The sequence below is a fragment of the Rattus norvegicus genome, chromosome 14 (assembly GCF_036323735.1).
Source record: "Rattus norvegicus strain BN/NHsdMcwi chromosome 14, GRCr8, whole genome shotgun sequence".
Lineage (NCBI taxonomy): Eukaryota > Metazoa > Chordata > Mammalia > Rodentia > Muridae > Rattus > Rattus norvegicus.
Window position 1 is genome coordinate 62,082,117 of NC_086032.1, and position 13,710 is coordinate 62,095,826.

A 13,710-nucleotide genomic window follows, 5' to 3' on the forward strand; every position below is an offset into this window, starting at 1 on the left:
GTGTCTAATGATATTTCTTTTTCTCCTCCCCCTTTGGCTTCATAATTGAAATTATGGAAAGATCTCGGGTTCTTTTCTATAATGAAGGAATAGAAGGTTGCTGCCTGCTTGTGTGGGTGGCTGGTTTGTGGTCACAGAGCAAAGTTTGAAGTTTATTTCTGTCACAGCCTTTTTCTTTTTCTTATGTCATAGAGGCATTATATCAGTAAAGTCGGGGGCCCAGGTTAAAAGTCCTGCCTCTCTCCCACTGAGATACTCTCACATGACAGGTCACTAGACCCTCAGCTCTCTATTCTCCCACCTGTCAACTGTGGTCATTATAACCCTTCCCCCACAGGAAGTGAGTACTGAGTGAGATGTCTGTTACAAAGCTCTGATCCCATGCCAAGTACACTTAATGAACATGATGTATCAAATATTACTTTTCCAAGATCTGCTAAACAAACACTCTCACTTGGCTATCAGCCATTGTTTAAAATCAGGCCTGCTAGCTTGTCTTTCAGTTTTATTCTTGTTTGTTTATTTGTTTAAAGAAAAACTGTGTTTTAAAACCAGTAAAATTTAATCTTTAAAGGCAAAAACAAAGCAAACAAACAAACAACAACAAAAACAACCAACCAAAAAACAAAAAGACAGTGAAAACAATAAATGTATCTACAGTTCCATGGAGGGCCTTTTATTTCTTAATATTTATTTGTTTGTTTGTTTGTTTGTTTGTTTATGGGAGGGGGCAAGCATGTCATAGCATGCATGCAGAGGGCAGAGGACAACTTTAAGGGAGATGGTCCTCTTCTTTCCCCATGTCGGTTCTGGGGATCAAACTCAGGTTATCAGGATTGGTAACATCCTGATACATTTACCCATCGAGTCTTCTCTCTGGAGACTATGGCTGCCTTCCACTTCTTCACACTGTCTTCATGTCCCCCTCCAGTCCTGCTCATCAGATGTGTCTGTTACATCACCTCGTTGTTGACTGATGCACTGCACCTTCTGGTACACAGCCTCTCTCATTGGCGCTCATTATGATTGCTCGCTTACTCTTTCATGGGGTGGCGGGGGACAGACAACCCACTATTCTTGCTTTCTTGGGATTGGGAATCTCCTGGTGGAGAAGGGGAGTGCCTCCTCTCTGGCTGTAATGAATAGTTTTGGGTCTCCCCCTCTCCCCCTCATTTGAATACCTCTCTGCTGAGAGACCCTGTTATGGAGTGTCAATGGTTTTCTGACTACACGGTAGGATATTGCTGGTTTATATTTTCATCTCAGGGAGCAGCAGATAAGCAGAGGACAACAACAGAAACCTTGCTGACTTGGGTAGTTTAATTCTGTTAACTTCATAACTACAGGCTGACACTTGACTCTCATTTCAAATTGCTTTTTATGTAATGCCTGGTAAAGAGGGCCATTTCATCTCCACTTGTTGACGATGAACTGCTTTTCATATCTTCTTTATGTGAATTCTTTATTCTTGTTCTCTGCCCGGTTCTTTATCTCTTGGTCCTTTGATAGTTTTAAAAACTCAAGTCATAATTAGTTCTTTATAAAGTCGCCTACTTGATAATGAACCATAAGCCACTGAGCTGCATACAAACGCTCATTCCCCTAGTCTACTTACTTACCACTTATTTTGATCTCATTTCCCCATTGATCAGAGTCCTTACGGTTTTATAACCACTTTCTCTCTTTTCTTCTAACACTTCAAATTTTAAGAGTTCCTTTCAAAGCCAGGAGAATGGTGTGCGCTCTGCTGAATGTGTGTGTGCATCTTAAAGACACATCGCACTCAATTTAGAGGTTGTGTGCTGAAGGTTGAGTGGAGTCCCTGGACCCTGTCCTCTCTCATTTGAATCCTAGATCTGCCATTTTGCAGCTGGGTGACTCGAGCACATCCCTTAACTTCTCTGTGCCAAAATAGGGAGGGTGAGAAAAGGACCTAAATGGAGTCACCTTATGAGATTACGTGAATGTTTATAAAGCAGAGCACTGCCTCCCACACAGCAGGTCCTCCCAAGTTAGCTGCTATTGTGTCGACCATGACTGCATGGGCTGGTGTGTCCTGGTATGTGCAACATGGTGCATCTTTATGGCCTATTAGTTATTACCAGTGACCATTGAAATACAATGTCAAAGGGAGGCCATTAAAATGTGACCAGACATTCTTTGAAGGACAACACCAGTTTGTCTCTGTGGATCTCTAGTCGTAAAGGCCATTTACTTCGGGGGCATCCTAGTCTGGCCACATACCCTCATGTTGAAGGGGTTGTCTCTTTCTGATAGTTTACTGGTACCCATGTTTTAGACACATCCCTACCATCTGGCTCTTGAATGACATTCTTTTATTAGAACTACATAGTCCAAAAGATAGGTCCTGCTCTGAGCGTTGGGAACAAAATATAGAAGGAAGAGGTGGGAAAATTCCCCATAGTTGAGATTTGCACCAAGAAGAATCATGGGAGGGTTTCCATACTTACCTAGAACATCTCAATCATGTGCTCATATATTGTTTATCTTATTAGGTGTCCAGTAGGCTAATGGTTATAAAAGGCATGGCTTCACTGATGATACAAGAACTCATTTCCCCAAGTTCTGTGTGGGCTCTGGAGAAGGGAAAGTTGGCTCACTTTCCTGGCATTTGAGCAGATGGGTTGTAGTGTTCTTTGAAAACCTCCCCACTTTCCTGCAAATAAATTTCTCAGATGCATATATTTAGGGGAACAATTCATCAATGAACATGACAAAACCATCTGGGTCTAGGGACCGTGGGAAAAAAATTAGAGGTTGTAAAAGTTTATATCTTGATGAAGGGTGTGTGTGTGTGGTGGGGGGTATTTCAGGAGTTACTGAGTTCGACTTTTCTCATTTTTTAGGGATTTTTCAACCTTGCTGCACTGATAGAGGAAGGTGCTGTCATCCCACACCACATTCTGGAGTTCTTGGAAATCGACCCATCACTCCATCCCAGTAACACCTCCATACTCCGGGAGCTGTACGAAAGGTGAGCTCTGAGCCACTCTAATCCTATGGAAGGCAGGGAGGGGGCAAGTGGGTGATGCTTTGGCCTTACTTCAAGTTAGCTCACCCCACTTTTGGGATGTCGAATGGTAGAAAGTATTGCCAGAATTGCTTCTGTCAGAGAGCCTTCAGCTAAGCCCAGGTGCTCTTCTCTTTCCATTGAGCACCTGGTTTGTCATAGAATGTTCTAGATCTGAAGTTCAAGTGCTCACCAAGATTTTCTACAAGAGTGGACAAAACAACAACAGTAACAACCACCAAAAAAACCCAATGGAGAAAACAAAATCAAAAACACCTCACCTAGTTAGCTTTTCTAGAAGATAAGGAGGCCATCCTACACCTGGACTTTGTACAGACGCTCAGAAATATTTGTTTCAGTAAACCCTATGCCCAGGGCCTTCCTTAAGAATGAGGTATGACCTTTCCAGAAGTTTCTGCTAGGATCTCCAAACACTAAGTCAGGCCTACGGTGCTTAGAAGTGATTAGTTTCATTCTCCATCATCATCTTGAGGGAGTTTGGGTATGCAGAGCAAACACCTGTGGGGATGAGGGCACCGGTCATGGTTGGTGCCACCAAAGGCAGTGACACCAGTTCCCCTGGGCTTTGTTGCAGGTGCTGGAGTCTCGGTAACGAGGAATCCCTGAGCCCCTGCTCCCTGGCTTTGCTCTACCTTCACCTGCGGCTTCTCTGCGGTGCCCTTATGCACTCCACCCTGGTGAGTATCCTCCCCCAGCCCTACCAGCTCCGCTCTCCCACAGTCATCTGACGCATGCTCCAAATGTCTGCAGATCTACTTCCTGGGGACCTTCCTGCTGTCTGTGGTGATCGCCTGGATGGTGCTTTATCTCCAGTGTGTCTCAGGTAAAGCTTCCTTCAAAACCACGGCAGGAGGGAAGGACAGAGGAGCTTCTTTTTCTCTCCCATCAAGTGGCACACTCTCTCCTCATAATCTTGGTCATGCTTCATTTCTTGAGCATGGCCGTTCATGGTACAAAGGAGTCCTTATGGTGCCCCCCAGTCCCCAACTGTCAGGGAGCCTTAGACTATTACAAATCTTAAATAAAAATGGTGATTTATTGGTTTATCTTTTGAGCTTAAAAAAACGAAAACAAACTAAAGTATTTTCTTTTCCCCTATATAAGCTTGAAACCCCCATTTTAAACACAGCTACTGTGTGAAGTATTCCCAGTCATTCCAGTCATACAGTCAAAAGTGTGAGAGAATAAACTAATATTTATAGTGCATAAGTGTTCCTAGCTAACTTAGAAAGGCCACTTTGGTTCTTGCTAGACATGGTTCTTTTTCAAGCTAGCATAGGAAGTAGTTAACGGAGTAAGCACTCTCTCATCTGTTCTGTTTGGGCTTAGACTCCAGACTTAGCCACTTGGTAGCTGTGTGACTTAGTACAAGTTACTCAACCTTTCTGATCTCCCAGTTTCTCATCAATCTAGAGAGAGTCTAATATAACTTCTAAAAGATGTAAAATGAGGGGAATTGTTTTAAAAAATGCATATAAGATGCCTATCCTAATGGTGACACTGGTTAAATGAGAGCTGTTTTACTTAAGTAGCACATTAAGCCCTCTCAATGGATGTTAGCTACTTTATTTGTCTTTCTAGGGTTAAAGATGGCCCAAATTTTACCATTTACATTAATATTTCACACTCAGCAGAGGCTCAAACCCACAAACATCTCTTGGTGGAAAGCGACAGATTTTCACCAATGGCAACAAGGAAAGGAAGCAGATCACAAAGACCAACAGAAACACTTACAAATGGGCAATTAGGGGCGGAAGGCAGCGGAGTGTTCGCATGGCTGTTATTTGTGTAACAGATAATCAAAAGTGAGAGGAGTGGGCTGGCCTCTCTCTGGAGAGGAGCGCTGGCGAATGCAGAGTCTTCCTCTCATTTCTCCAAGGAGGTGCGGGCTGCCCTCCATAGCCCTGGCAGGCTGGAGGCCTCGTCCTCTGCACCGGCATAAATCTCCCTGGGGCGCATTCTGTCTGGTCCCCGAGTGTGCTACCAGGTAGGGCACATTTATTTTGTATCCTGTCAGTGTTTTCCATTTCAAATTATCTTTGTCATTTTTACTCTGTGGAAACGCTGTTGTGAATGCAGCTCTGTTAAGGTTGCTGAAAATTGCCTTGATGGTTGTAGCCAGCTGGTGGCCATGAAAATTCATGGGCAGGTGGGAGCTCCTCTATCAGATCCTGGCTTCTTCCGGTCTTCATTGTCAGCCATCAGCATTCTCATCTCCCTGTCCCTCCTGCCCCTTCATATGCCACATATATTTCCCTGCCCTGTCTCCCTGGGCCACTCTGTCATTCTCTTTCCCTCACTTTTCAAATTTTTTTCTTTGCTTTTTCCAGTATACCCCGCCCCCCTTTCTTCTTGATGGCCACAGAAGATTTAGTTGGGATGAGATCTTTTAAAAGAACTTAATTCTCCTTGTAGCATGTTACAGACAATGAAACTGAGGCGGGAGAGGTGAACTGCCCTGTTCAACTAAGGAAGTGAGGCCAAGAGGGATGTAAATTAGAAACTAAAAATGTGCTTTCAAAACCTCCACACTTTAAAATGTCTACCTCAAACTAATTACCCCTTTCGCAGGAGGAATCTTTCCTAATTGGTTTTAGTATCTTGAAATAAAATTCATAATCAACCTGCCCACACACATATTGCCTTAAACGCACTATAATGGATAATTAAAAGAAAATAACTTATTAAAAAATAACGTTTCTATATGTAAGTTCTAGCCTACTGTGTCTTAGTTTTACTGGGCACGTGAATCACACAGGAATCAGACCCCATGAGGATTCTGATGGAATGAGCCTAGATTAGACATTTGCAGCAAGCCTCTGGGGTCATGCCCACACTACCGGCCTGTAAAATGTGCTTAGACCAGGCATGGCAAGAATAAAAAGGGGAGGCTCACTGCTTCCAGAATGTGCCTGCCCACAGCAGCCCCACCAGCCCCATGTGAACTCATGCAGAGAGTGGAAGTGTCTCTCTCATTCCTTTTACTGATGTCTAAAGTCCGTGTTCAGAGTAAAAGCACTTCAGCCATTTTGAAATAAGATTGGTCAACCCAGAAGAGCAAGTGACTAAAGAGGTGATGGGCAGAATGATAGGGGCCCAGAAGAGTGGGCTCCCTGGAGACTAAAGCCTCTGCCACTGGCATATCCTTGGAGAGCTGATGGAACCCACATGTTCCTTCCTGGCACCACAGGAATTGGGGGTGTGGATTACTGGTACTTGTGGTAGATGAGGGAGTGGTGCTGGTTAGTAGTGAGTCAAGAATGCATGGACTTGAAAGCTGGGAGCTTCCCCAAAACAGCATGGGGCAAGGAATGTTCCTAGAAATTGAAGTTCTTATTCATCCAGGATTTTAGAGTTGGTTTTTTAATCAATTGATTTTACATTTTAATGGTTCATCAGGAAGTTGTTCACATCTGTTGTGTGTTCAGCTCCAGCCAGTCTCATTTTCCTCCCAAGTTTGTATGATGCCCTCTGACACAGAGACAACCTGCCACAGCCTTTGCCACATGAAATGGTCTCGTGTTCGGTGGTGCAGGACAGGAGTTAGCCCCTCCAGAAATGGGGAAGGGACCTGCTAAGATTCTGACCCTGTTGTTACTTGTGGAACAATGCTGACCAAGGGAGAAGCTTGCTTGTGCCTCCATTTGTTCTATAAAATGGAAGAAAGAATATTTTGCTTACTTCTTTCTGTAGCTGAGAGAACCAAATGAGATGACTTGGTGTATATAAGCTGGTAGCTGTTAAAGAGTCCATCCTGTCCTGTGGGGCATTTTGCCTGCAACTAGAGAATTTTGCCACAAGGAGGTGATCATACTTAACAAGACTCATTTATTTGCCTCTGTTAGAGTTAAACAAAACCTAGCATGCTTTTGCTATGCTGTGGGACTTTTACTTTAGAAGCATTTAAATGAATGTGTAACCAATCCATCACAAGTAACAAGATAAGGGACATGCACTGCACATCTCTTACTGCCATTATCGTTTATGGTTACTTGCTTCCTCAAAGCAGCCACATCTTTTAGGAGACTAGTGCTTCTCAGAGAAAGAATGTCCCTGGAATTACTTGATTGCTCCTAGGGAAAGGAGGGGTGCACTTTGTCAGAACAATCCACAGACAGTTCAGTCCCCCTCTCAGACTCCAGAAAGAGCTTTATTTCACTGCTTGAGATTGTTGCAAAAGCATCACTTCCCACTCGTACCACAGACATCAAGCCTAATTACCTTAATGGAGCAGCAGCCATTTTGAAACCCCAAATATCCCAAAGTAAAGTAAGTCCAGAGTAAACCTCCACCTGTGTCTGCTGCAAACATCCCTCAAACAAAAGAAGCCTGGAGCCTGACTGCTTGCCTGAAGGGAGGAGAAAAAAACAGAACAAAACAAAAAGACAATAGGGGGGTTGGGGATTTAGCTCAGTGGTAGAGTGCTTGCCTAGCAAGCGCAAGGCCCTGGGTTCAGTCCCCAGCTCTGGAAAAAAAAAAAAAAGACAATAGGAAGAGAAAGCAGAAGTGCCATTTCAAAGAAAGAGTCCTCCTTTTGAAAAATTGACATTTGAAAACAGAGTCAGGACGACACTAAATCTTGAGGAGATATATATATTTACATTTCAGTGGTTTCCTGCTAGTGTTCACCTCTGTTAAGTCCTGGGTTCTTAAATCCTGAATCTTGAGTGCCAGCACAAAGCCACAAGAAGAAAATTCTACACCTGACTTCACGTAACAGGTCGCAGTCAAAATGCAGAGGCACTAAAAATAGCATATGAAGTTACCTTTCAATTTATGCACATAAGGAGTATATATGAAACAATGGATTTCACATTTTGACTTGAGGCCATAAGATACTCCATTAGGCATAGTCTAATTTAAGCCCCAAATCTGAACTCTGAAACCGTCTGGTCTTGTTCATTTCAGAAAAAAAAAAAAAAAAAAAAAAGACAAAGCTCCATCTGCAGCAGGACTCTAAACTTGATGTCTAAAGAATACACCGCATAAAGCACGATGTGTGGCGCGTCCAGCTCCCAGGGATGACTGTGTAGTCTAAGTCCCGGCCAGTCTGTCCTCACACTGCCCATGTACCCCCCCACACTGACTGACTCATCCCTCAGGCTGTGGTTAGCCTTGGTGTGTGTGTGTGTGTGTGTGTGTTTTTAACAGAATGTAAAATGATCTAAGTAAGACTAATTAAACCTTTCTCTGCTCTGTTCCTATCACCTACATTTCTAGCTAATGAGGCCTCCGCTAAAAGCACAGTGAAATGCCACACAGAGTGCTCGTGGAGAAAGTTGATAGTCTTGAAGTCAGAGATTTTTGCAGCAAGGAGTCTTCCCCACCTCTCCTATTCCCCAGCATTTGGTGCCTTCCAGTACCTGCGCTTAGAACCCCCCTGGTGACAGGAATCTTGTACTGTCCGGGACTCAGCAGGCTCCTGAGGACAAACACTCATGGTGTGAGATTTCCAGGACCACCTGTGTGTCCCTCATTCTTCCCAGTGGCCTGCCACTTCAGTATACGCGCTCATATTTTATTTTATTTTTTTGTTACAACCCACATCTGATCAACTGGCAGCTGGCAGCCAAATGTAAGCAATGACTGTAACAGGGGTCGGCAAAGTCCCTGCCAGCCTCAAGCTTGCCCTGTAGTAGAGCCTGACCTCTGAACCTCCTGCCTCTCCTTCCCAAATGCTGGGCTTATAGGCCAGCATCTCTAGTCCAGTTTAATGCTAAAGATGAACTCAAGGGCTTCATGCACATTCGGCAAGTGCTCTACATCCGAGCTACCCCCCAGCAGCACACTGTTAGATGACAATTGCACTGCCTTTTCTACTCTGTCCCTGGAAATCCGAAGCACCTCTCATGGCTAGGCTTCTAATAAAATCGTACTGTGGACACATTTGAATTTCAAATGCTTTCACACGTCACAAAATCTTATTCTTGTTTTGATTTTTTTTTTTGTTCTCCCCTTTAAAAGTGTAAAAACCATTCTTAGATCGTGAGCCATACAAAAACAGGCAGTGGCTGCCCTGGGGTCCTGTGTGTGCCAGCTCCTGTTTATTCTCACTAATGTACAGAAAATGATCCCCTAGCCAGCAAGTAATCCACGAATCAGTCCTCTTTGGCTCAGGAATTACTCTGTAATTTTTTTAAGCAGCCTGATGACATTCCTGGGTACCTCGATTCTAGCCCAATAATAAAATTAGCATGGCTTCCAGGCGAGCAGCAACAAAGGGGCCACTTTAAAATTAGGACGTGCAGTAGGAGGGCTCATGTAGTGATTGCAGACCCTCCCCCCCCCCCCCAACAGAAGGGAGAGAACCCTCACAAAGATAATAACAAACTTGCTGTGGAAACAGCAGCATTCCTTGCTGTCCTGGTCCAGGGGCATTACGTGGTGGCAGTGCTAATTAGGCATTCTTTCTACATTAACACATTGGCACTTTTTGTTTTCATCGGAAAACCCATTGCTGGTTTATCTTGTTACCATGGTGACTTAGACATTCCCTAAGCTTGAAAGTCCATGCCTTAGTGTTGTATTAACTCCCACAGAGGTCACCGGAAAGGCAAATCTTATGGCAAAAGGGGGTCCAGACACCAGCTGCTCCAAGTCCTTCTGTTCCCAGGAGAGGAAACAGAGGAACCAGTGACTCTAACCCATTAGGAAGGAACTATCCGCAAGTCAGTATCTAGCCCAGGGGTAGATAACAGCAGGTAAAGAAGACACACCCAGACTAAGCCTCCTGACTGTGGCACAGTGGTCTTTGAACCTCCTCACTTGGTCAGCTGCCTCTGAGCATATAATAGCCCTAGTAATGTTCCACCATCCCACAACACCTGGCCTCTCCTCTTCCCTCCCCTCCTTTCCCTTCCCCTCCCCTCCCCTCTTCTCCCCTCCCCCTCCCCCCTCCCCTCCTCTCTGGTTCCACATCTCCTGTGGGTGTTGAAAGAGGCCCTAAAGAGAAGTCCTGTGCATCCGCAGAAAAGCCAACCCTCTAGGAAGCTCATGCCCCGATTTCCCGATGTGGCCCTGGGGGCGGGGGTGGGGAATACAAAGATAGGCATTGAAGAGTTGGATTGTCAGCACAGAGTGGCATCTTTCTATAGTACATACATTTCAGAATGGCCTTTAAAAGTGGCTCCAAAGAGCCATCAAGATGGCTTAGCAGCTAAAGAGGCTTGCTGTCAATCCTGAAACCCTGCATTCGATCCCTGGACCCATGTGTTGGAAGAGAACTGGCTCCTGCAATCTGTTCTCTGACCTCCACATGTGCCTGGTGCGTGCACACACTTATACATATGCATTATAAATAAATAGGTATAAAAATGGTACATAAGATAAAAGTCTCTCTCTCTCTGTCACACACACACACACACACACAAACATACACACACCCTGCTCTCTACAAAGTTAGTAAAGCTAAAACACTACCAAGTTTAATTTAGATCACTGCTGACAGGTAAACCAGCTGTGTCTGCACAGACTTTGACCACTGAGCTAACCATTCATCACAGCTCTGGATGTCACTGTCCCTATTTTTATAGCTAAAGAAACTAAGGCTCGGAGTAGTTAAAAGCCGGCTCAAGATTACCTACCCAGCTGGTAAACATCAGCACTATTCAACTCTCTTCTGGCTTTGATGTTCATGTTGTTTTTATCCTGGAGCGTCAAACAGGGGACTGCAGGCATCCAGAAAACAAATACTTTAATACCTAAAAGGACAGATCTTAACACATTTCCCCAATAACACTTCCCGCATACCTACACCTGCCAAACACTGTTCTAAGCCTCTTAAGTAAGTGCATTTTCTCGTTTAAGCCGTGCCACAGAGCCACCCGTTTTCTCTGTTTCTTGGAGACATGTGGATAACTCACCTAAGTCACACAGCTGTTAAAGGTCAGAGCTTACCATCACCTGGGGCACCTCTGGGTTTTAATTCATACAGCAGGCTTTGTGGACTCCAGCATGGACGGCATTCAGAGCTGGTCCCTCCTAGCTGCAGGCATGTCATGAGTCCTGCAGGAGGCTTAACAGGATTCTTGGTTTCTACTCAGTAGATACCATCATCCTATCCCCAGTCCTGGGGCCAGTGTGACAAGTGGAAATGTCTCCAGACTGGCTCTGTCCTTGGGAAGGAAAAACCAACTACCCTTTGAAAACCACTGACATGGCGGGTGGAGAGAGATTGCCTTAGTTTTTAAGAGCATTGGCTGCTCTTGCAGAAGACCTGGGTTCAGTTCCCCAAACCCACAGGACTGCTCACAACCATCTGTAGCTACAGTTTCGGGGAATCCAGTGCCCTCTTCTGTAGGCACCAGGCACTCGAGCGGAACAAAACGTACACACTGGCAAAACACTCATAAGATACAAGTGGAAAAGAAAAGAAAATTGCTCCTGACATAGACTTGATATGCACTCCTCTAAAAGCTGGGTCATTATCTTCTCTTTTAAAGATATATTGAAAACCACTGAAACCTAATAATTTTGTGGAAAGGCAACAATTGTATTTTTTCAGTTGTGTTGTGCAATTATTTAAATAAAATAACTTGGGCTGAATTTGACACATCATCCAAATGGGATGAGGATGTAAATAAAACTAGCCCTCCTCTGACTGTGTGACACTATTTATGGTGGTATTATATTGACATCATGGGGGAAGGGAAGGGGACTAGGGTCTTAGCTCATGAAACTGATCACAGCAACTTTTTACCTGAAAATCCTTGCAAATATACAGCGACTTAGAGCCGTAGGCCACGAGAACCACCAGGGATCTTTTCACAGCTGTTCCAACCTGGTATTTTATAGAAGGGAACAGCAAAGTTCAACGAACCTAGATAATGGGTCCAAGGTTTTCTCTCTACCTAGAGTTTGGGCACCCCGCCAAGGAGCACCCCTCCTGCTTACTAGATCCTGGGTGGGACTTGGTGTGGTATTTTGCATGGGCCTCTTTCAAATGCTCAACTCTGTTTGTATGTGTCTCTGCAGCCAGTGGCTCCTCTCCAGCACCAGCCTGGGTCTTGGCAGACCCCGCCTCATCCACCCCAAGTCCAGCTGTGCCTCCAGCTGCAGATGCCTCCGACCACGACCCACCTATGATGGCTAACAACCCCGAGCCTCGTGGGTGAACTGTGCACCTCTGACCTCTCCAGCTGAGAGACCACCCTTTCAACAGTTGGTTCTGGAAGGCTGGGGCCAGGCGTTATACTGATAAATACCTTAAAGGTCTTGTGAACTGGATGCCGACTTTGCCCTTGGTGTCTTTTTGTTTAAGTTTAAACAAGAACATACCCAGAGCAAACAAATTCAAGGATTACTTTGAGAACAGGGGCATGGAGGGAGGTGAGCTGAGGCATCCGACTTTCATTCTTGGTGATTGTTCTGGGAACCACAGTCCGCCTTGCCAAGCGTTCGTATTCCCACCCATGGAGAGACATTTTTAAAAGTTTTAGTCTTTCTTCATCCCCTTTTACCAGGGAACTGGCTGATGAGGCTTCAGTACCTCTGCTTGCCACATCCTGCTCCTCAGAGGCCCAACTGGCAGATTGCTCTCTGAGTCCCAAACCCAGCAGATAGAAAGAGCCTTGAAACAAACGGAACAGCATATATTGGGAAGGCGATAGCATTGCACATTGGTTTACATTTCTTTCCCTGCGGATTTTTCTAGAGGTCATAGTGCTTCCAAATCGTTTGATGACATTATTGGGTATCATTTATGTTTCTGTCATAATACATGCAATAACATCTAGAGAATCTTCGCAATTTAAGTGTAGTCTTCTTCCCATGAATCACCGTTAGCATAGACTGCAACAATGGAATACGCAGAGAAACAAGATGTTAGTTCATAGGTTCCTCACCATCCCCTATGCCTGCCTGTGTCTCTATAGGGGTGTGTGTGTGTGTATGTGTGTGTGTGTGTGTGTGTGTGTGTGTGTGTTCTATGTATGTGTGGTATGTCTGTATAGGGGTGTGTGGTATGTGTGTGTCTATATAGGAATGTGTGTCTATATAGGGGTGTGTATGTCTATATAGGGGTGTGTGTCTATATAGGGGTATGTGTGCTGTGTGTGTCTGTATAGGGGTGTGTGTGTGTATAGGGGTGTATATGTGGTGTGTGTCTGTATAGATGTGTGTGTGTGTGTGGTGTGTGTGTGTATGGTGTGTGTGTGTCTGTATAGGGGTGTGTGTGTGTCTGTATAGGGGTGTGTGTATGTGTATAGTGTGGTGCAGTGTGATGTGGGTGTGTAGGAGGGTAAAAAAGAACAGCGTGTCTGTGCACCGTATGCTGCTACCGTAGTAAATAAATGAGCAACGCAATACTGTGGGTTCAAACTACTCTCTGCACTGCTTTATTTACAGGAGTAAATAAAATTATTTTTCTACAGTTGACTCCCAGGAAGTGGCTTCTTTTCCTTTCATTGTCACTCTGGTCATTATTCAAAGTGCTAAGGTCCAAGTGTTTTCCTTAGGAGCCTCCCCACCCCCAACATACAAAACAACGCCTGACAGGAGAGCGATTGTCCTGCTAACCATTGACAAGGTGGAGGTGAAGGCGGCAGGAAGTTCCCTCCCAAGAATCCTAAGCCAACACCTGTGATGTTTGCCCAGCCTCACACTCTGTTAGGGCTGAAATGAGTGTTTTCTTGAATTTTAGATTAGCCTTCCAGTTTACC

General features: G+C 44.7%; 1 protein-coding gene across 2 annotated transcripts in view; it reads left to right on the forward strand.

Annotated features, from left to right (window-relative positions):
- The window catches only part of Sel1l3 (SEL1L family member 3), a 107,193-nt gene extending 93,767 nt beyond the window's left edge, over positions 1-13,426 (forward strand). For both annotated transcript variants that reach the window (NM_001427327.1, XM_006251033.5), the window contains exons 21-24: positions 2,868-2,995; positions 3,627-3,729; positions 3,803-3,875; positions 12,026-13,426. In NM_001427327.1, the coding sequence (NP_001414256.1) occupies positions 2,868-2,995; positions 3,627-3,729; positions 3,803-3,875; positions 12,026-12,165 (444 nt within the window). In that variant the 3' untranslated portion in view covers positions 12,166-13,426. The remainder of the gene's footprint in view (positions 1-2,867; positions 2,996-3,626; positions 3,730-3,802; positions 3,876-12,025) is intronic.
- The last annotated feature ends 284 nt before the right edge of the window (positions 13,427-13,710 follow it).